The sequence below is a fragment of the Styela clava genome, chromosome 4 (genome assembly GCF_964204865.1).
Source record: "Styela clava chromosome 4, kaStyClav1.hap1.2, whole genome shotgun sequence".
Lineage (NCBI taxonomy): Eukaryota > Metazoa > Chordata > Ascidiacea > Stolidobranchia > Styelidae > Styela > Styela clava.
In genome coordinates this window covers 7,611,716-7,635,339 of record NC_135253.1, presented here as the reverse complement: position 1 = coordinate 7,635,339, position 23,624 = coordinate 7,611,716, and the positions used below count along the sequence as shown (strand labels likewise).

At 33.0% G+C, this 23,624-nt stretch overlaps 2 protein-coding genes across 2 annotated transcripts; one reads left to right on the top strand and one right to left on the bottom strand.

Moving 5' to 3' along the window:
* Positions 1–1,562: 1,562 nt before the first annotated feature.
* On the bottom strand, positions 1,563–21,968 carry LOC120326784 (nuclear pore complex protein Nup133-like). The gene is made up of 25 exons (XM_078111483.1): positions 21,626–21,968; positions 20,876–21,009; positions 19,916–20,016; positions 19,026–19,283; positions 18,572–18,631; positions 18,103–18,204; positions 17,461–17,643; positions 16,694–16,930; positions 16,194–16,353; positions 14,449–14,609; positions 9,123–9,248; positions 8,286–8,430; positions 7,757–7,848; positions 7,291–7,429; positions 6,847–6,941; positions 6,349–6,471; positions 6,062–6,190; positions 5,324–5,537; positions 4,574–4,707; positions 4,009–4,174; positions 3,455–3,604; positions 3,019–3,137; positions 2,707–2,823; positions 2,473–2,632; positions 1,563–2,005 (listed from the first exon to the last, which is right to left on the bottom strand). The coding sequence occupies exons 1-25, from the start codon at positions 21,769–21,771 to the stop codon at positions 1,866–1,868; spliced, it is 3,591 nt and encodes a 1,196-aa protein (XP_077967609.1). The 5' UTR covers positions 21,772–21,968; the 3' UTR covers positions 1,563–1,865.
* LOC144421917 (uncharacterized) lies at positions 10,710–13,284 on the top strand. Its single transcript, XM_078111485.1, has 3 exons — positions 10,710–10,913; positions 11,316–11,475; positions 11,899–13,284. Exons 1-3 carry the CDS (start codon positions 10,824–10,826, stop codon positions 12,555–12,557), a joined length of 909 nt encoding a protein of 302 aa, XP_077967611.1. The 5' UTR covers positions 10,710–10,823; the 3' UTR covers positions 12,558–13,284.
* Positions 21,969–23,624: the final 1,656 nt, after the last annotated feature.

Here is a 23,624-nt window from a genome sequence, read left to right as displayed (position 1 = left end):
GCATCCACCCACCCTCCTCGCACAACTGCCTGTATAAAGGACCATATTGTACATATTTGATTTACCCTATTATAATTTATATAAATCAAAGGGGTGTATGCCGCACATCTGTGTTTTAGGCCAATATGGTCTTGTGCATACATCCCGTCTTCAGTATTTATAAGTACTTACTCTTTTATATTGCTTTTACGAGACGAATAAACATACATACATACATACATACATACATACAGCTATTGTCGAAACTTATTAATGATTTTGCGCACAAAGTGGGGGTTCCCCTTATCGTCGTCATGGTAATATAAATTAATAAAGCAACAAGCCGAGAACACTTGATGGCGTACCTGCAAAGCCGTGTTGGACGAAGTGAAGAGCACAGTGAATGAAACTGAAAAATAAATCGAATGTGAAATTCTCACAAAACCTACTATAAGCATTAAAACAAGAGAGCAATGCTCAAATATATGGTCACGTTTATCAGTGAGAAGTAGTTCTTATCATTGACGCTACCGATACCTACGGCAACTTTGTTTACACGACTTTTCAGGTTTTCCACTAGGTGTCCAAAAAAAAGTAAAACGATCCATAGGTTCACTCCTTGTCCCATAATGAAAAAAAAAGTAATAGTCTTCTGGCAGAAAATTAATCTTTAACCACTGAAAATTTCAAAGCAATTGGTCCTGTAATCAAAGTGAAAAGCGACTTTTTCATAACGTGTCAAAGAACAACATAATATTGAAACGATCCATAGGTCCACTAACGTGTCCAACAACGGTACGCGCACCAACCAATGCAGATTAGCTTATAGCTGGTGTGATAAGATTTCCTCTATCATCCCAATAAGAGCATTTATATCATTAATCACCCATATTTCTTCGATTACCTAAATATATATTTTCTTAAGTAACAGTAAGAGTTCTTTAACACTTTTTTGCGCGGCGGTGTGGCTCAACGGGCTAAGTGTTAGGAATACGCTCGCCATCGCATCTCTAATTACCCTGTGTGGGTTCGCAGGTTCGAATCCCATGCAGGGATGGTTATGTGCGAGAGGATTGCTGGACTCCTCGCCTTCGTTGGGTGGTAGTTCGGACAGAAAGGCAGGTAACACATATTTTTTAGCGTGGCGAGCTGCAGATGTGAGCAATTCAGCAAATTTTGATAATGGCAGTGGCACCTTTTAGAAACTGGATCTTTCCATAAAAGCAACAACTCTTGAATTGAACTTTTGAAACTGCCAAGGTAAAATTCTTCAAGTTGTCCGGAATTGCTTAGCTGAGTGCCGGTGTGTTAGTTGCAGCAGAGTCCATAACAATGGCAACAGTACCAACTAAAGGAGGCACTTTTCGTGAGGGAACCAATCCCCCACATTTCCAACTAATTAAACAAGATCTGCCTTTTTAAAACACAGTTTGCAAGGGCGCACTGCACCATAGCCATTGACAACTCGACTCTTCCATGACCATTGGAAAACGGAGCAAAGTAAAAATTTCTGATCAATGCATTGGAAACACCCGTAACCCAACACCTGCTGGAATACTATATTACCTTGCTATCACAAAAACTTCCATTTTTGTAACAATTGTATTGAACTTTCAAATCTTGCAACAAATGATTGGCAGTGAAATTGCAACTAAATACCAAAACTGAAAAAGATGAAACCACAAGAGTTTTTCAACACTTCTAGAATTGTGGTAACTATGTCACGGAGTGCAGTTGGAATAGCATATATATTTTCAAAAGGAATTAAGCCACAAACCCATTCTCATAAAAAAGAATAACCATTCTGCAAAAATCTTCATATTCTGGCAAACATTTTTCATGATTGTAAATTTCTAGAGGGAAGAAGTATAAAAGATGGAATTTGTTCATGAGGCAGCCAATTGTCTGTGAACATGTTCAAATCTTGCTCGTATAAGATATTGTGATGAAGCACTTTCTCTTATTGGACCCAACTCTTCTTGTTCAAGTAGTCTTTCAACATCAGGAAGGTAATCAGCAAGAACACCTAAATAATGTAGTTAGTTAATGTTATGTTGAAAGTAAAAAGGCTACTCATTTATTTCCCGAATTTTGGTTTGAAAAAAAATTGAATTTAAGGACAAAAAATGGGAGGTGAAAAAATTATATTGCAAATCATAATCTTGCAGATAAAATTGACATATAGTTTAGTGAAGAGACAAAACATGCTTGATTGCATAAACATACCAGTATTCATGCACATGTCAACTGGGCTTTGGAAATTCTCTGACAAGCAAAGAAAATTTAAGCACGAAAAAGTGGTACTTAGATTTTATACTTTAATAAATCTATTCTGAAGCACTGCAACTATCTACTACAATAACTAGTCAATCACAATGTGTAATGAAAAAAATGTATATTTGAAAGTGTAGGTAGGAAGAACAGAAAAAAATTTTGTAGGCTGAAAGTCATGATCAGCATCTGAAAATGGTAAATTTAAATATGAAAAAATACCTGCATCTTGCGCAAGATTCAGTGTTTTTGATAAAACAGTATGTTTGCATGCTTCTAGTGGATTGGAACTGTGATCGATATTTTCCCAGGAATCCTTGAGAAGAATACGACACCAGATATAATGTTTAATTGCTTCCACATCAGGCTGTTCAGATCGCAACTGAAAGATTATACATAATGGAAATTTTCACCCATATAAAATTATTAGCACAATGAAACATGACATAGGCATACCTCATCATCCATTTCCTCAGGTTCATCTTCCATGGTTTGAGGTAAAAATTCTAAAAGGTCGAGAGCTTTTTTGAAGTCAACTTCATTCGATGCAACATTTTCATCCCCGATGTACAACTAAACATTGATAAACACATTGTTTTTTACTCTGTCAGTATATCTTATATATAACATTGGAGTTACCAGCCACCTCTTTATGAATGCGCATCCTGCTGTTTATCCCAGAAAGACTTGGTCCTGATATCAGGATGATCGATCATATAGAATCGATAAAAACTACAGCAATAAATAGATATTATTCTTTTATCATACCTCAATTAACTTTTGCACAGTAAAGACAGGCATGTTATCAACAGTCATTCCCAGTTTTTCAAGAACTGAACCAGGCAGAGTTTCTTGGTAGCGAATTAGTGCTTGCTGAGAACTTATTGCTGTGGGAAACAAGAAAAATGCAATTATAAGTAACTGAATTCAATATGCCATTAAATTTGGTTGATAAACAACATGGTTGAATATTATGTATTCATTTTTGAAATCCTCCATCTAAAATAAATATAAAATATGGCAGAAGTTATATGTTGAAGTCATGATTTAATTGTCCACAGAACTCAGCACTGTATCAAAGGTGCATAAATCGAACTTTGTGAACATGGTCGTAACAAAAATTCAAACATCTATCCACGTTATATTAGACAACAACCTACCATTCAAAAATAGAATTTGGTTCACTGAACCTAATTATACTCACATTCAACTTTCTGCTCAATAATTTCATCACTTTCATTTGAGAAAACTGCAGATAATTTACTCAAACTGAGTAGATTGTTCTTTTTGTTTGTGCTATGACTTTCCACAGCAGCAAGGTATTGCAGTGTATCATGAGCTGCCATGAAGTCACCTGTACAAAATGGACAATATTCTCGTTTATACAACGGCCATAAATTCAAAGATAACTATTGCAAATGACAAGCTATTTGGTTTTTAAAACATGTTTGGTTATAATGATATACAATTGTAACTAATGCATGATTAATATATAAACTAAAGTGAGAATCTGGAACTAATTAGTTTGAGAGTTTAGGCATGTGCATTTGTTATTTAATATTTTATTTGTAATTGAACAGCCACCAAAAATTGAAAGCTATAAAATAATACAACCCCAGATATCGGAAAATAATACAATTATAACTCCAGCCAGTAGATGATAGATACAACAACCAAAAAATGACTTTGGTAGCTTATTCTATTTAAAAAATAATAAAAAAATGTTTAACTGTGAATAAATGAGTAAACAGTGTGTACCTGTTCTTATTTGATGCAGCCAGGCAATTTTTGGATGAGAAGAAAGGAATTCTGCAAGTCTGTCATTATAATCTGCTATTGCAAGAGCATTTGATGATGCACATTCGAGTAATTTACGATATTTTCCACGTTCCAGATACCAATTGAAAAGAAAGTCAGAAAAACCCTGAATGAAAAAACATTAGAATACAGATAGGAATTCTAACAACTACATGCAATCTACATAGTTCTGATTTTCATTTCTTATATAGTGATAATTTACCCAAAGAGAGTAGATATGTTTTCACTTCAGCAACATTTTCTGCAATTATACTCGACTTTTATCAGAAAATATTATTTAATTCAACATTCATTTGATGAATTTAATCAAATATACATGCCAGCTTCGAAGAGATTGATTCGTTGGAACCTGACATCACACCCAATCCTCGATTTTAAACTAGCCATTTTATTACTGTATGCTTCATTTAATATTACTATATTATAATGAAATCTCTGGTGAACATAGCTGGTGATGAGATCAATCACGAAAAACTCTTATTACAATTGTTATTGTATTAGATACCTGGGTTGCAAAATCAGTCATATACTGCGACAGTCTATCTTGATCATCTTTCCTATCACATAATTCAACCAGTACCCCAAAATCATGATATTTCTCAGCCAAGTTTGCAGCTTTATCAATGAGTCCTGCATCCACTGAAAATAATAAAAATGCACAAGTTTATTGATGTCTTTTGCATTAAAAAAAAATATTTAAAACGAAACTAAAGATGATACGATTGGTATTGGTAAACCATTGTCATAGCAACAAATCAAAATTCAAAGTATTCAAATCAACACTGATTGAAAAATAAGTAAGCCTAGAGAACCAATAAAGAGCGGAAAGGATTTCCATAAATAGGATACTCTAAATCAGGGGTGTGTAACCTTAAAATACAGAAGGGCCAAATAAAAATAACCGGGTGAAACGTTAGTTGCAGGCACAGAAATTTTGGTATTAATCTTATGACATAGGTTTCGCTTGGCTCAAGCTAGCTGTTAGGGCATTATAACATCATGTGCATAGATGATAAATTGGACTCAGATAAAACTTTGGCAACGCAGAGAGATTGGAATTACTCGCACATACCAGATTAAACTAAATTAAAAAGCAGTTCGCACAATTTTTCCTCGTGGGCTGCATTTGGCCCATGGGCCACAGGATGCACACCCCTGCTCTAAATCAATAGGTTTCATCAAGTGGAATGTAAGCAACTTACTTAATCCAAGTTTATATTTAATAAAGTTTGAAATATCATTAAAAAAATCTCACAAATTGGTGTAATGAGTGCTGTCCTGTGTCTTTTAAATGCTGATGTTAATTCATCACTTCTGGCAGACAATGATGCAGAATTACAGACAGAATCAAGTTGCTGCTTATAACCAGATAGTACAATATCAGCTAATGAAACGAGATGTGAATGTAAAACTGCTCTCTGTTGACCATCTTCTGCTACAGGTAATCCTCGAGATGATGTGATGTGATGCTAAGAACAGATTGGTATTGGTTTATCTGATATTAAAAATTTTCAAATGCTCAAGTTAAAATATAAGAAAATGCCTGAACTTCTTAATGAAATATATATACAGACTGTATAGTCTAATAAAAGAATTTGCTCAAGGTAACCTCATTCAGAAGTGAAGCAGAATCCCTAGAAATGAGATGCAAAAAACAACCAAAACCATATAGAATTGATTGTAGTACATTATGCACCAGTTAATGTTGATCGACACAAGATTCAAAGCGGTTCAAAGGTCAATATGATCAGGAAAACAGCTACAAGGTAGTGAGCGATTTCTGGGTAATTATCATTCCTTGCTATTCCAAATTCTTGGCCTTGTAATAATTTATTCATTTTGAAAGAGTTTATTCAAACAACTCCAAAGGTGCAAATGACTATTCAAGTAAGGACAGCCATGCAAAAACAATCTATGTATCGAACAAATTCATATTTTCTACATTCCTTTCCATACATGTTCATTAGAAAATACATGGCTGTTCAATAATTACCTGTCTAACAACTGCTTCTCGTACACTATGCCTTCCAGATGAAATGGTCCATGGTGAAAATTCTGTATCCTGATTTTGTAATGACAAATCATGAGATCGTCTGTATTGATGTGCACTTAACAACATTGCCTGCAAAGGAAATCAGCATATTAGCAACAATAATGGCTCTGGTTTTCACACATAAAACTTAATCATATGAAGATTTTGCCCTTGGTATATAATGGTAAATCAACTAATTGACAAGTGTAAGTGGAATACAATATCAAAATAACATTTCTTGTTCTAACCTCAAAAATTTCATTTACACCAGCAACAGAAGTAAAAATTTCACGAGATGACAAGTTACTATTACTGATCATATCTTCTTCAACGTCTAGAAGTCCTTCTAATATATCCTGGATTCTTGACACCTGAGAAAATTTTTGGTAGGTTAAAAAAAAGGCTTTTAATGATTGAAATTAGCAAGTAGAACTTGTCAGAATTCACAATATAACTATCAACTTTGGATGCTAAATTCAGTATTATATCATAAAATAATAAACAACATGAAAGAAATATTCTAAGAGGTAAAACTTGAAAATTCACTCAAACATAATGTAGACAAGAATTATTAATTTTCATTTGAAAAGAAACTATATTAAGATTATTTAAGACTTTTTTTGTTATAAGAACTACTCAAAACATAACATAATTGTCATCACATGGAATATACTCATCATCTTACTATTGACTCGTCTTCACAAACGATTTAAACTTTTATTCCCACAGCAATATTAAAATCTCACCTCTCTATAAAATACATCTTGTGGAGTGAGTCCCCTTTTGTCAAAAATTTTATCTCTTCTTTCCAGTACTTTTCTGATGGCAATATCAACTACACCTGAAACAAAATTCATTTGATGGCTAGGTAAATAAATGACAATAAACCATAGTCAATTCAAGTGTATAATTGAGAGTAATTCAAGAATAAAACATCGGGTTGGCAATGCCAAACCAGAAAGATTACAACTTTTTTTTTCAAAAATACTAGCTCCTTTTATATGGTCAGATATCAGTGGATTGAACAGGGCCTTGTTCAGAGAAAAGGCACCGTTAATAAGCGCCGTATAGCACAAAGTACTTTCTACAACACAAGTAATATAGCATATACTAGTGGAAAATATGTTTTGCCTCTAGCCCATTGGAAATCTGTCAAACATTCTTATCTGAATAAAGTAGATCTAAGTTACCTTGATGCTCTGCATGTTTTTGTCTCAAAGCAATAGCAGATGCAAGCTTTTCACCATGCTCAATCAACAACCATTGTGAACAGGTTTTTCTTTTATTTTTACTGTCTGCATAGTTGCCGAGGTTTTCCCAAATTCCAACCTAAAAATGGTGAAAATTTAAATAAACACAATAAGTTTGTATGGTCAACATTTACATGTCAGTATCTCATTCAGGAATTTGGTGTATTACTTCACCGTGTTGACCTTGAAATGTACACAAATGACTCTCATCACAGGTGTAAAATCGTCATAATTTTATGTTTCAAATCTTCACTCAGGACCTAACTCTAAAAGTAGTCATTGATATCTAGGGGGCTACCAGAGGTCTTCCAAAAATAGGAATCTTCCGATTAACAATTTAATCAAACCAAACAAATACATCATGAATGAATTGGGGGCATGGATTTGAGAAGTAGATCAAACTCACCTCAGTTAGAAAATTAAGATATAGTTGATGAGCTTTTTGTTTGTCTTGCAACTGATGAAGAAGAATTAAAGAGCTCGATGAATTTCCAGAATCTAAAAGTAAAGTCAAATAAATCAATATAATGGTACCAATTCGACTAAAATATCATCCAAAAAAAAATAAATGGAAATTGTGGCTGCATATTTGTGTTCATAAAAGACAAGAAAATTCAAGTGACTTTAATAATATGTTGCCTCCTCTAACTGAATGCGACCTGCTAAGTATTCAGATCATCTGCAGTAATCCTACGTAACAGTAATTAACATTTTCAGTCTACTTCAATTGTTTGACCAAACTTTGTGAAATACTTTCGAGATGAATTCCGTTTGATAATTATCAACCACTATGATTTTCTACAAACAATGCTCTAGTTAATATTTTCAGATCAGACTTCAACTATCAAAATCTAGGACCAAAATCATGTCACGTGTAAACCAATTGGTTTAATAAAGCTAATGTAAAAATCAAATGATTTTGGCTATTCTACAACCTTGTGGAACTGATTCAGCCCATCTCGGATCTTGAGCAGGATAATCATCAATCAGTTCTTGACTAACAAATATAACAGAATCATCCAATGTTCTTCTGCTGCCTGTCCCACCAAAAGCCTCCTCAATAATACTTTTTGCTTGAATCTGGTAATTTTTTGTAAAAAAAAAGTATAAAAATGAATGTTTTGCGGACAATATTATGTAATTTATCCCAATTTCTCACATCTGATTGCAGTGGACAACCATAAAAAAATTTTAATCAAAGAAATTCAACTATATTATTTGTATTGATAGTGCATGGGGTAACAAAATATTTCCAAACGTAATGCAAATGATTCCTATATGTTTCAGAATACCAATAACAAGATTAGCGGGTCAACCTCCTTTTTGTTATCTAATTATTTTGAAACAGATTTTGATGTAGGAATCAAACGAGAATATCGGTCGGAGACTTCGATTCATGACTCTATAGTGACAGCGCGTGTCCCATCACTAATTAATTAATAACTCGCTAATTATACGACATAATCCAAAATCAATAGGCTTCTGGTCCGAGATCTGATGAATGCACATGCAAAATTTAGAGCAGATTTAACCACGCCTCCGTGAGATGTGACAGACAGACAAATACCTATCAACATACTTACCGATCTAAAGATCGATAAGTAATAATTATGAGATATTATGAGTTGCACTCAATTAATGTTTCAATTTGGTCAGCCTTGCTAATTAGAATATATTAGAATATTCAACATAAGCAGCTACTAAGAGCGACTAAGATAATTTTTTTGAAAAATGTTAAAATTATATATTATGATCATGAGAAATATACTCACAATATTTAAACGATTAAAGTGTATGAATGCAGCCTGTATTCTCTGTGAACCGTTATCACTTGATTCAAGTTGTTCTATCTTTGCTTTCGAAACAACAGGAGTACCTGGCAGACTAGATAATGGTGTCTGAAAAAGAATTCATGAAATTAAAGATATGATTTTTATATTTATCCATCCCAAAGTTGAATAAGATGGCAAATCACAGCCACTCGTCCAATTACCAGTCCATATCACATATAGGAAAACAATTCATAGCAACAATTGTGGCGCTTGCTTTGAATGACCTGGTTAAGAAACTAGAAAAGTTTGAAGCATTATCTAGCCCCAGGAGGAATACAGTTCTAGATATTTACTAAGTTGAATTTCTAAAAAAATATCTGTGAATCATATTATAATTAGTAATTAAAATCATTTTAAGAGAACCTATATTTCAAAAATGGGTTCCTTGCGTTATGTCCATACAAATGAAAAAATAATCAAAATATCCTGTTTTGTTATTCCTGAGTAATTCCACAAAATAAAATAGAATTCTTTCTCAATAATTCATACAGTTGCGGACTAAAAGGCGACAAGACCTTCCGTAAAGGATGCACGCGTCATTGCAAATGAATACCGGTACATTTTGAAAAATGTCATGATATCATAACCGGTACAAAAGAAGATTTTTACTCGTACGCAAAATGTTAATGGAAGATTACACAATTGCATATGACGACTAACATCAACGTCATGTCACAATTACGTAAAGACGGTTACATTGAAAAGCCACTGCTAAAAATATTAGTCCAAATTTAGCAGTCTTAAATGTTTTGTATTTTGCTCACAATGCATGACAGGTAATTTTAGAAGCGATTGTGGTGATTATCCAATGTTGCGGAAACATCTCATTACATGTCTCACCTCTAAAAAATGGGTCAAAAGTTTTAGGCATGTATCTACGATAAATGTATAATATTACATATGTGGTTAGGCATTGTTGAAACGGGTGATTTGATATTGACAAATAACTGAAAATGTCTCATTTTCTTCTTTTCACTAAATACTTTTGATATTTGCGGCAGGTTATAATTTTTCCTGACATCTAGTAAACTATGTTCACTTTTGGTCAAAAACGCCTGTTATCAGTGTTGTGTAACAATGGGGAGCATCAGGGCATGACAATAAGCAGTTTAAAAATTATCTTTTTTTAGAATATCCGCCTCCTATAAAAGATGGTAAGTGAGGAGATATCCATCAAATGTTATGTGTAAAAGACGTGTGCGTCTCCTTAACCGATGAGATAATGATGCGGTTATTTACCCAGATGAAATTTTATCATTAAATCTCAGAGAAAAGTGGGGTTTGTTGTCTTGAGTGCAGACTCTTCGAGTGGTCTAGATGGCCAGAAATGATTGTTTTTAAGCATTGTTGTTTAGATAATAAAGAGCTTCCCATCTCAATTTACTGATTAAAATCTGATATAACAAGAGGGACTTTTCTTTGCTGAAATAGCTGAAGACATAACAAAGGCAATAAGAAAAATTGTGAGTTTAGTTAGGTCAAAGAGCCCAGAAGTCACAAAAAAAGAACTATCGAAAAATTTAAAAAAGTTTAGTTATAAAAAGGATTAAGAGCTTTAGATACAAGATTATTATATTTTTTTCTCTAGATAATTGGACTGCAGTATATTTGACATTGTTTTATGATAATACCTACTGAACTATGGGGAATAGTCATACAAAAACTAAGAAAAGATTGACACTGAGAGATGATTTATGGAAAACCAAGATTCTAGGAGAAAGGCATTTGCAGGTTTGTTTCTTTCTACATTTCGTTTAATTTGTGTTTTTTGCACCTGGTGCTATTGAACACTTCAGAGTTCTCAAATTATGCATTAATACAATAAATCTACAATCAAAATAGAAGCGAAAATCATGCCCAATTGATATAAATATGCAAACCGAAAAATGTAATATTTCAGATAAGTCACCTGGTGGATATGAATATATGATAGTTTTGCGATACAACTCTAAAAAAGTCCAATTGCATCTTAGTAGTCAAAGCGTACATTTACTGAGTCTCAGTCACTCCCAGACACCTCTCGAATTGTTATGTGTAAATTAAAATCAAGTTAAAATTGTTTTATTCTGAAACATGTGTACACCCCTATTTATTTATTCTTTATAGAATTTCAAATGTGTTCAAAATTCACAGGCTATTGCAATTATGTTAACAAGAAGTCCAGAATATTTGGGAAGTGTTGCACTTGGATTTACCCAAGAAGAGATTGATCAAATTATAATGGCTCAACTACAAAGTAAATCAAGATTTCAAGAAAACGATTTCACCCAAATACAATCATTTCTAATGCAGAGTATGTAGCTTTGGAACATACATACATTTCTCGTTTTAGTAGCTTAGCTACATATCTACATTGGGCAATCAATAACTTATAATAGGGAGCCATAGATAGAATCATTAGTTTTTTTTATAATTTTTCCTATAGCATATATGAAATTCGGGATGGAATTGGAATGGAAACAAACATTAATGTACTGTTACAAGAGTTCTTTCCATATTTCATTAATGTACCTAACTTCTGACAAGGACGATTATAATTTTTGAACTAAAGCGGCCAAAAATAAATTTTCTACAAGGTAAAACAAAATATTTTAGTATTAAACAAGAATACGGAGCTATCTAATATAAATTCTTGGGAGGCTTCAACTCTTGATCTGATAAACTTTAATATCTGCCAGAAATCTATATTGTTTATCATAACTAAAATGCTTTTTAGTGAGCGAGCAAGTAGAGGAAATCTTTCCAAATACCTCAGACAAATTCAACAAAGAAAATTTTGAAGATGGTTTGAAAAAATTTAAATTGCTAATGGAATGGAAGCGACAGTGTCGAGAACCTACAGCGGAAATCTTAAGCGACATATTAACTAAATCGGGATTTGAAGAAAATAGTTATATTTATATATTAAAACATGGGATGGGCAGACCCAGTATTTTGAAGGATATTAACAAACACAGAAAATCTGAAACATTCCAAATTGACAATAAAAACGTTGAACGAAGTCAAAGTATCGAAACTCATGACAGCATTGGAACATTTTCTAGTTTTGACACGGCACGGTTCGACAGCAATTCCTCATTTCCAAACAGTGATGCGGTTTCAACACAAGCAGAAAGCATAAACTCTATATCTATAAATTCATCAACTCAACATAATAAAGCACGCCGTCGTACAGTTGAATTTGATTTGGGGAATGAAATTAAAGAAGAAGATGAAAATGATATGATAGAAATAGTAGATGCATCAACGCAAACAGACTTTTTATTTCAAAGTATGGATGATAATTCACTAGTGAAGCAGAAATCAAAACCAGTGGCAAAGTTTGTGAAAACAATTTCATTTGACAGTGATGTAAGTATTGCTGAATTTCATTGATCAATTGATGAAGATGAGAAAAAGAAATTCTCAACCACATTTGCAACTAAAAGTTAATTTATTAGCATATTTATATTTGACTTTTTGACAATTAAAATGCAATTTACAAATTTAATTTTCGCTTTTTATATTTGGATATGAAGTACCGATAATATATAAACAACAAAGGTATGCTTTAGGTTTGCTTTTTGAGAGTTAGATAACAGGGAATAATATGAATGAAGATGTCAGATGTTGATGAAACTAATTTCAGAAATCAAATACTTGATGAGTAACGCAAATGGTCCCTCAAAGCTAAAATATGGCAAAAGTAGTAGCTAGTTCGCAAGGGAAATAGATTAGAAAAACCGAGGAAGACGATAATAAAATAAATATTGGACACCAAGTGAACCTATGGATTGTTTTGTTAAATTGTTGTTGTGGTCCCAGTGTATTTGAACTACATAACCAATCACTTTCCATTTTGTGGTAGTCAAAGATGAAAATGTCTCCTAGAATTTTTTTTTTATCCTTTATTAAAATATATTCTGAAATCTATTGGGTTTTTATTTTATTTCCAAATTTTTGTAGTTTTGATAAAAATCGCTCCACCACACAAGTTTTACGTTGATCTATTTTGGCATGGTGCGTACATAGTGATGATATCACCTTGCGTCAATGTATTCGGGCATAACAGTTGTTCTTAAAAAGAGAAAAATCAGCATAAATGCATAAGAACACTATGAATCTATTTTAGAGACTACCAAAGAATTTAATTAAAAAACCAAACGCACAGAGATGAGATTGTCTTTTATTTAATGTTAAATTATGATGGGAGAAACATTTTACATATATTGAATAATTGTATTATTTAAAAATATTGCAAGTTGAGAATGGTCACCCCATGTAAGAAAAACATGCTACTGATAATTCAAAGCAACTTTGATCACCTTGCAAAAAGGAAGTCCAAACAATATGTATGAAGGATTAGAAAGGCTTAAAATAATTTTGGCCAAGATTCAAAAAATATCTGCCGAGTGATTTTATTATGATTGAAAGAAAAATTTTTCATTCATGCAGGCAAAGGTTATTAAGTCTCAGCTTTATTGTGGGTTGGTGCAGTTATCCTGTTATCAAAGTTAATTAGCCAGAAAACGGGTTTTGTTCAATCGGTCGTTTAACACTAGCTTACTGCTTTGTTTCGAATGACAGATCTTCAGCAACAATTGGATGCCAAATATGTAACACGCATGGGACATGACTGGGATAGCTCAGTGTTCATATAGTACCGGGAGTATTGTACATAATGCATTATTAGGAATTTTGCGATAATTAAAGTTGATGAGGTGATTTTTTATAAATAGACATTACGCAAAGCAAATCAAGATCTCACTCATAAGTGAAGAAAAGTTAAGCCACTGTCATAACAAGGTTTTCAATTATTTGTCAAGAACGCTATCAATTATATCAAAATGTGAAACTAGCAAATTGAATAAAGCAGATGAAACAGATATTTTGCCATCAAGATGCCAATAACAACCTAACAGAAATCTAAATACAATTCGAACTCTCAAAATATTTCACTGAAAATGAATTGTAATCAATGTCCATGTTTGAACAGTAGATTGCATTCTATTCAATAATCAGTTAAAGCTTTATTGATAAGAATTTATTCGTGACTTTTTCAGTTTTTATTAAAGCCCTGAAAAGTTGAATCAAAAAATACTATGCAATATTTCAAACTTCACATTACCACGACAAAAATGTATCTACCTATGTTTTCATTAAAAATGACACAGCAATTTGAATCAGCTAGCAGGTAAAAATGTATAGGAATAATCTATTTTGTTAGCATAAAAAATACCCTATCCTATGCTTGTAATAATGCCTGAATATAATGTGGTATCCGTACCTGTGGTCTCGAAGAAGATGGCGTTTGTAAAATGGAGTCTTCTATATTTTGTGAAATGTAGCTTCTGTTCATAGCATTCGGATTTATGATAAGAAGACCACTGGTATTGGTCAAAAGAACACATTTTCCATTGTATTTTCCAGTCCCCAACACATTGTCACCTGTTTAGACGAAAATGCACAGATTTATAGAAATATGTTAAGTGTCATCTAATAAGCATAAGAGTACTTTATATCCAATGTTTGCAGAAACATGGATAATGGTATTTATATAAGATTTAGCTCACAAAACGATAATTCTCAACAATATTCGGTACAAGTATGCGCTTTTGGGATGACTAAATGAAATGCGAAATAAAATTAAAGTGATTCAAAATAATAAAAACTCATTGTATATGAATATCAGCAACAAAGAGAAAAATAGCCAGAGAAAATGATATGACAAAATATAAATTTTATCAAGACATCAATAAAATAGTCTAAGAGGTGAATGATAATCTGTAGTGGAAAAAAGACTGTGTCATGTAGAATAAGATTTAGCTTTTTGATAGCTTCAATACTTGACCCTCATTTGGGTTATACATGAAACAAACTAGCAAAAAAATATGGAATGAACAATATAACATTAACATAGAGCATTGAACTTCAAAATTCACTGTTCCAAGTTGAACTATTAACCTATTCTCACATATTCAAATATTGTTGACAGTAATTATAACTGATGGATTTTCAAATTAGCAAAACACTGAATGAGCTTAACCATGCACAATGTACACTACAAACAACACGTTATGAGCATGATTATGTGGTCAAGTTCTTTTTATAAATATATCTCTGTAATGTTTACTTTACGATTATTTTCTATTGCGAAAAACAACCAAGATCGAAAACATATTATAAGGTCAAAAGTTGAAGGCAGATTTTTTAAACCAAATAAGCACTCAACCATACAAGCAGCATTGTTTACATTACTAGGGTTGTTTACACAAATCCTTTTTTTCTGCACCGTCGTTATGGGACGAAACCAGAGTGAAATTATCATGGTGAAAATATGTATTCATCAATATGCAGTCGAGACAAGTAGGGTTGCCACACTTTTCTTAGAAATAGAAATGACTGATTGAATATACTATAAACTAGATACCTCCTTAATCTAATAAAGCATGCATTATTTTCAATCACGAATGCTTGGAAAATATTCCTATCTATAAACTATCTTAGATAGTTAGATAGTTTTAAAACACCATTTTGATTCAAGAACACCAGAGCATATATACCCTGGTGACAATTAGCCTATAATATGAATTAGTTTGCAGGATTGATAATTGTGTTATAAAAATTAAAAAACTAAATGGAATTTCATGAGACTTTCACTCTGATCAAGGTCCTGCACAAGCAACCACTAATTAGGGAGCTACTCCAACTTGAAAAGACGAAAAAAATTCCGATTTAGCAATGCTTAGCCAATTTATTACAAGCTGGGTGAGGTGGTTGGAATTCCTTTGAACAAGAGAGTTTAATCTGTGATGCCATAATCTGAGTAAAAGTCTTAACACTTTAACCCACAGGCCACCTGCAGCCTTCACCATATTAAAACATTCGAAGATAGTTGAAATCAAATGAAATTATACTGTATAAGTATGAATATTTTTTCCAAAGTATTCAATTTAATATAAGCAATTAGCCAATCCTACAGTAAAGTACACAAATTCAAATTTCATTCAACTAATCTTTAAAAACAACAACCTGTAGATTCCAATGGTAATGTTTCTTCCTGTTGGTCTCCTCTGGCAATAGATCTGATAATAATGTTATTCTCTCTCCAAATTATTGCTTGATCTGGTGCTGAAGATGTAACATTTGGAATCAGTAATTGATAACATAGACCATCACAGTCATCAATATTCTGAAAGATAGACAAAAAACAATTTTAAATAAACTTGAAAACAATATATATAATATACTTTTTGCATATGTGAATAATAATCCAAAATTAAAAGAAACTACTTCATATAGAAAATTGAGGAGATCTCTAAAAACAGTTTGGTACTCTATATATCATGACATGGTTCTGCCAAAATAAATCATCACTTTACTAAAATAATCGCAAACTTAACAGAAAAAACAGTCATTGATATAATCTGAAGTCAATAAATTCAAATTTCCCTAATTAAACAAAGTTTTTTGAGCAGCTTTAGCTGATACAGATTTCAAAATGTCGGAGAATTCAAAAAACAAACTTCTACCCGAGTACTTTCAGTGTGTTCTAGCAAGTGAACCTCCAAAGAATTGCTGACGCTCGCAATATCTTGACCTTCTTTAAATACAGCAGGTGGACAGTTACAGATCACAAATCTTAATAAAGTTCTTCCACTAGAAGATGTTGTTTTGTCACCGATAGCAATTAAAATGACTACATGATTATGTTTTGATCCAAGAGCGATATCAAGTGGATACATTGAAAATTCCTTTGCGTCAACATTCTGTAAACACAATTTAATATTGTTCAAGTATAATCAACATTTCCAATATAATCAAGTAGAATTTAAAAATATAAGATTGGTATGATATTTGAAGAATTATATTGAATTATATTTTTGTCCTAATTGGGTGATTTTTGTCCTAAGTGCCTTTCTTATGGGTGCAAAAATAAAATATTAAATCTTCAACTAAGAAATGATTTTTATGAAGCATTGGCCTTACAAACAAGAGAATATCCTGATGAACATCAACATTCATTCATCAACACATAGCATCATAAAATAAAATCAGAAAAAGCATAACTCTGGTCAGAGATAGCAAATATCAGCAGTAGATAAGCTATACCTTCCTCACACTAAATCACACTTTTTGTAGCCATATACATCAGTTAATATTCGGTATTATTGATATCATGTGAAGGCTGGTAAGAGTAGTATATAAAAAAGGCCAACATTATAAAATTCCAAATGCTAATCAAATTAACTTACCGGTAAAAAAATTATAACAGAAATATACTCCCTAAACAATTTACCCAAATATTTCTTGAAATAGGTTCCCTCAATAAAGTGTTCAGATCTGCTTGTGCCACCATATGATCAGTACCATTCCCAGACCCGATTGATCCAAGTTTCCACTTTTTTAATGAAGAAGAAGTCAACATTATGATTTCAGGTGCCGATCGTGAAGATGTATGCAGCGTTATAAAATTTGTAAGCTAGATAGATATGACAAATTGATTAATTTAAATGCTAAATAAGATATTTAATTTGCTTATGCCAATCAAAGTGAATCTGATTATACAGGATTCAAGGTAGCGCCAAATCAAGGCTGTGATCACTTGCTATTTTCTATATCAGATCAAAGCGAATAAAGAGCCAAGGAAAGTCGATAAAACAGTATAATCATATTTACATAGTGTACCACAGCCTCTCTTCCAATTACCAGTCCATGTCAGACATGGGATTGTTTAAGAACGATGACTCGATGATGGAGAAAGCCATAACCAACCAGCATCCCCACAGTGGCAAGAAGTCGAGCAATCCTCCCGCACATAACTATCCCCACAGAATTCGAACTCATGCATGGTAATCAGAGGTGCGTTAGCAAGCATTTTTCCAAGCATAATGCGCCTGACTGCCAATGTTGATAAAAATTTAATAAAAAGAATAGTCACATCAATTTCTTGACTGGATGAAAAGAAGAAAGATGAAACCCTTCGACCTATTCCTGCCAACATTCCATGAGAAACTTGCAACCTGGCACAATGGACAGAATCCTGCAATATAGAATTCAAATTATTACAGAAATTTTTTTATAAATGATGTGAATCTTACAGTTACTTCAAAGAGAAATATACATATTTTAGTTTGGGAAGAAGATGATCTGAGACATCAAATTTCATTAAAGATGTGAAACAGAGCTTTTTTCAACAATATTTACCCCTTTGTGCCAGCAATGATTTGAGCAAGCGAGACGACCTCTGATTAAATGTAGTATTAAATTGTAAGCAAATTAGTGAAAAATTTTGTCTCCAACTCAATTCCAATTAAAGTAAAAAAGTAAAAAATTAATTTGTTTGACTTTTACACACAAAAGCAGTCCAGTGTGATTGGATAATTAGAGGTATTACTGGTGCGACTTACCAAAGAAGGTATAATATGAAACAATGCTCCTTTACTGGTACCAACAAGATATCCATGCCCCTAAAACACAAACAAATGAGGTTAGTCAATCCCACAAAAACATGAAAACTGATGTAAAATCTAAGAAGCAAGATATTTAAAAAATGTTCTACTAGAGACCTAAATTAGCCGCTCGCTCGAAGAAACCAGGTTACTAGGATTTGCAATATTCAGATCTATGTTAAGCTTCACGACATGGATTTGTCTACAATACATATATATTATTGTTCTACAAGGTTCTACATTGCCACTAGTTATAAAAGTATCTATATTCAAATCATTGGTCAGCTCCACATAGCAAATTCAGAATATCATTAAACCTGACACTATCATAACCCATTTTCTATAATACAGAATACCGTAATGTATGAGTTTTGATAAATAGTAGTAAAGTATATGAACCAAAATTACTCACCCGTACTGAAGCTAATCTAATGCATTCTTCATCGGAAGAATTAGCACCAATGCCATCTAAATTTCCTTCAAGAGTAGACGATACATTTTGAATTATATTTGGCCAGAATCTGACTCCCCCTGCGGGAGTAACCACAAGCAAACTGACAATTCCTTCATCTGGTGAATCGGTGGCTTTCCCAACATAAATTAAACTGGACTTATGCTCGCCATCAGAAGAACTCAGAGGTGGCAATGCAAATTCTTTGCAGAGAGCATTCTGTAAAAACAGAATTTACTCTGAATTTCAACACCAACAGAACATACAAGATAGCGATCAGAGACCGCCGACTTATCGATCTAGCGGCGTGTATTCTTCGCTCTGACTCAATAGCGACAACGAGTGTCCCATCACTAATCAATTATTAACTCGCTAATTATACGACATAATTCATCCAAAATCAATAGGCTTTTGGTGAGATATGATGAATGCATATGCAAAATTTGGAGCAGATTCAACCTCGTTTATCGTGAGATATCGCGTAACTTCGATCAATATCGATGAGATCGTTGTATAATACCACTTTCAATAATTACATATCGAGGGTTTCAAGACAGAAGGGCGAACATTGAAATTCAGAAAAAATTATACTCTACAAAATTACAAACAAATAGATTATTTTCAAGCCGGTGTCTAATCAAAAGTTTGAAGTAATACTTGCCAAAAATATAAATTTGAAACTTGAACACAAAAAATTGTGTTTTAGATTTAGAAAAGTCAAAAAATATTAGTTATCAACTCTAGTTCAAAAAAACAAAGACCAAATCCCGTGAAGAATGTCTACATTAAACACAACTGAATAATATTTCAGTATATAACATAAACTGTGCATAAAATAAAACATGAAATACCTTTGAAACTCCTTGTTTAAATCTCCATACAAAAAGTTTTCTGCCACAAACCAACCAAGCCCATCCATTGTCATTTATTTCAACTGTTATTCGCTCTGATTCTGAAAAAATAATTCAATATTTTTAACACTATTTTTATCATATTTCATGAGTGTGATGTGGCAATTTAGAAATGGCTCTTCCATATTTCTTACACAATTCTCACACAATATCATTTCACATTACAATTTTAGAACAATGTAGAAAATCAGTAAACAACTTGTTTGCAAATATTTAAATAACATGATATAATCATCTTGTATATATACAAGCCAATGCATTCTATTCATTGAATGTATGGAACACCTCGAATTCAAAAAAATTTTCCTCAACCCTTGCCACAAAACAAGTAATACTTGGTCAATAATACTTGTTACTTATCGATCCCGATCGGTAAGTATGTTGATAGGTATTTTTCTGTCTGTTTAAGTGTTAGACACATTTTCCTATGCTATGTGATATCTCACGAAAGCGAGGTTGAATCTGCATACATCAAATCTCGGACCAGACGCCTATTGATTTTGGATGAATTATGTCGTATAATTAGCGAGTTATTAATTAATTAGTGATGGAACATGCGATGTCGCTATCGAGTCAGAGCGAAGGATACACGCCGCTAAATCGATAAGTCGGCGTTTCCGATCGCTATCTCGATTTCAATATAAATAGTAATTCATTCTGTAATTCAACATTATGTTAAAGCGGGTGTAAAAAAAAATAAAACGATCGGCCTAACTAGTAATTTAAACTAGTAATTTTTTAATAATACACATTTTCTACAAAAAAAATGATTATATACTTTGTCAGTCTCCACTTTAATTGTAAATAAAAGTAAATGTATTTCATTCATCAATAACCTGAATAGTTACTAGAAAAAAGTTAAAACTAAAAGACTTCTAGTTACAAGTTTAAACATCTTACTATCTGCAAGGGTGATGGCTTCATTGACAAGAACAGGCAAAGATGATCCAGCAGTTTCAACTGTATAATTTGTCGTATTGTAAACAGTAGAAACAGAAGGTGATCCAAGTATCGAACTCTCAGCTGGAGATGACCTGAAATTTGAAGTTTCACCAAGTTCAGAATTTGTAAATTGTTTATAGTTGTTACATTGCAATGATATTACTATGCATCTGTACTTTGTAAGATACATTGTTTAGAACTGGAAGATGTCCATTATTTATTAGTTCATTATTTTAGAACTGATGTGAAATACAGATTATTTTTATTTTCATTATAAACAACATACATGAAAATTATACACAAAAGTTTGAAAATAATGAACACACCAAAGATTGGGAACATTTTGAAAACTGGCAAAACATTTCAAAAGGTTTAACACGTGAAAACACAGAAATACATGTGCCAGTTTACCCTGTTACCCTTAAGTATTACATAACATTAAAACTTACTGAAAAATAATGGCTCATATTACAGTATTAGATACAAAAAATTAAATTAAACAACAAAGTTTCAAATACTCTATTGCTGGTTGAGAGATGACCAATTTTTTAATGAGCAAAAATATTAAAATATATGGCCAAGTCCACCGAATTAATTATAAATTGCCACCAATTCAGCAATTGCAGAATTGGATGAATGAAACATTATAAATGTAAAATTAAAAGGATTATATATAGCCTATATATATGTGTGTGAAGTACTTCCTACCTTGGATATAAACCAGACCTCCTGACAAGAGATGATTTCGATCCAGTCAGTTGAGAACGCCTTGGGGTCAATGTGAATGGAGCGGCTGAGCGTCTTCGCGAGGACCCAGCTGAACCAGGTGTATGCGTACGGCTAGGGGTAAACATTGTAGTCCACAGGGATATTCAAGTATTGAGATAGCTGATGCTAAAGTCCTGTAGTCGGAGGTAGCTGGCGAAACTCGAATACAGGAATAAGATACCGGTACAGTATCTCGGCATCACAACAATAGCTCAGACCTTTGAATTCAATCCCGCGCGGCGAGCCAGACAGTTGTGACGGCATATCCAAAATAGTTTGCGCATTAGCGCCGGATATATAACCGGCAAAGTTGAGCCGGCACATCTTTTTGCTTGAAGAACGGCTATCTACTTAGACTACAAATGTATTACTTTTTAAATCAATGTTTTTCATAAAATCCGCGCCTGCTTAAAAATCTGAATTAGGGGTCTCCGAGGTAACTAATGAGAAAATTCATTTTCTCATACGCTAACACCAAGAATGAGAATGAGAAAGAGCATTCTGACTATAAAAATTTCATACAGAACCCTAAATATTCTCAAATTTTGTATAAATCTATATGTATTTGTGTGTGAAATCCTATGGACCTTTCCCCGAGCATCGACTTCCTTGTTTATTTCGTGACATTGGCCAATCATGCTCCCTTTTCGCATCCGATCAGACACTTTTCCCACAGATTTTTAGGCGTGGTCGCGAACATTACCTTGTTTTCGCGTTTTTGAACTCTATTCGTTAGTTTTCAGTTGTGTTTCGGAAATTTAAATATAAATCAGATAATTCAATGATCACTCTGTCTTCTAAGGAGTTTTAACTTGATTGCAGTATTAAAAAATTAATGTATAAATAGCTGTGACATACTAGGCTAAAATTTTTTATCGGTACTTTTAAAAAACAGTTGAGTATAGGGAAATCGGGGGTTTAAGGTTGGGGAGTGGTCCATATTAATATTTTAAACAACTTGCAAGGCGACTCAAAATCAAACTCACAACCGCATAATGTCACCTATTAGGCGGTAACATTTGGTCTAAATAGCTCGTCGAAAAGTCTGTATATCGCACTTGTTCATTCATCTAAAATGATTATTCATGCACACACATAGGCTACCACAGAGACGTGATTAAATTTTAAAAAGATAATATATTAATTTTTAGGCGGAAGAAAATATCACAAGGACCCAGCTGGCCACCACAGAGACGTGATTAAATTTTAAAAAGATAATATATTAATTTTTAGGCGGAAGAAAATATCACAAGAAAAATTCTTGCCTCACCTAATTACAAATTTTGCGACGATTGCCAAACTGGATACCGTTACCTGATTTGTTTCATTCTGTGAAAAATAGCCCATTAATTAAGTCCCCGGTTCTACAATAACAAGTTTATACAATACACATGCCATTTCGTGGAACTAACGACTAACTAACGTGGAACAGATCCAAGAGAACATGCTGGTAACGTACTTACACTCGGCGTTTGAGCATGGTCATTATGGTTAGAACGCATGGTTACTTTCACCGATCAGTTGTTCTTTACATGGTTGCGTATTTCGAGTTTATTTTTTCTTATAGAATTGTTTCTTTGCAATATTTGCTGCTTGAATTCTGCAACGCACGATGACATTCTGAGTCTTTTGCGCCATGCATCATTAACTGCTATGAGTCAATGTTTTTTTGATTTTGTTAGGTTTACTTTATCATATGTGGTTATTGCTTTACATTGATTCTTGCACAATGAAAATAAATATCTAAACCTGGTCAGTTACGAACTTGCTCACGAATTATCTAGCCACTGGGAATCCGTGACTTCAAAAATCTTTCCCTCGGGTTTTTATGGTTCACTTTGTTCCTGTATATCTGATCTTACAAATCCAATAGCAAGCATGCATTACTAATTTTAATATCCATTCCCAATGAAAGGATTTTGTTACCGACCGATGCAAG

Bases quoted from the DNA above. Each gene is read 5' to 3' on its own strand.
- LOC144421917 (XM_078111485.1), top strand. From the start codon at position 10,824: ATGGGGAATAGTCATACAAAAACTAAGAAAAGATTGACACTGAGAGAT. The intron at 10,914-11,315 runs GTTTGTTTCTTT...CAAAATTCACAG, and splicing joins TAGGAGAAAGGCATTTGCAG to GCTATTGCAATTATGTTAAC. The intron at 11,476-11,898 runs GTATGTAGCTTT...AATGCTTTTTAG, and splicing joins ACAATCATTTCTAATGCAGA to TGAGCGAGCAAGTAGAGGAA.
- LOC120326784 (XM_078111483.1), bottom strand. From the start codon at position 21,771: ATGTTTACCCCTAGCCGTACGCATACACCTGGTTCAGCTGGGTCCTCG. The intron at 4,708-5,323 runs GTGAGATTTTTT...TATTATTTTCAG, and splicing joins AGCACTCATTACACCAATTT to TGGATGCAGGACTCATTGAT. The intron at 2,633-2,706 runs GTATGCCTATGT...ATAATCTTTCAG, and splicing joins CTGAGGAAATGGATGATGAG to TTGCGATCTGAACAGCCTGA.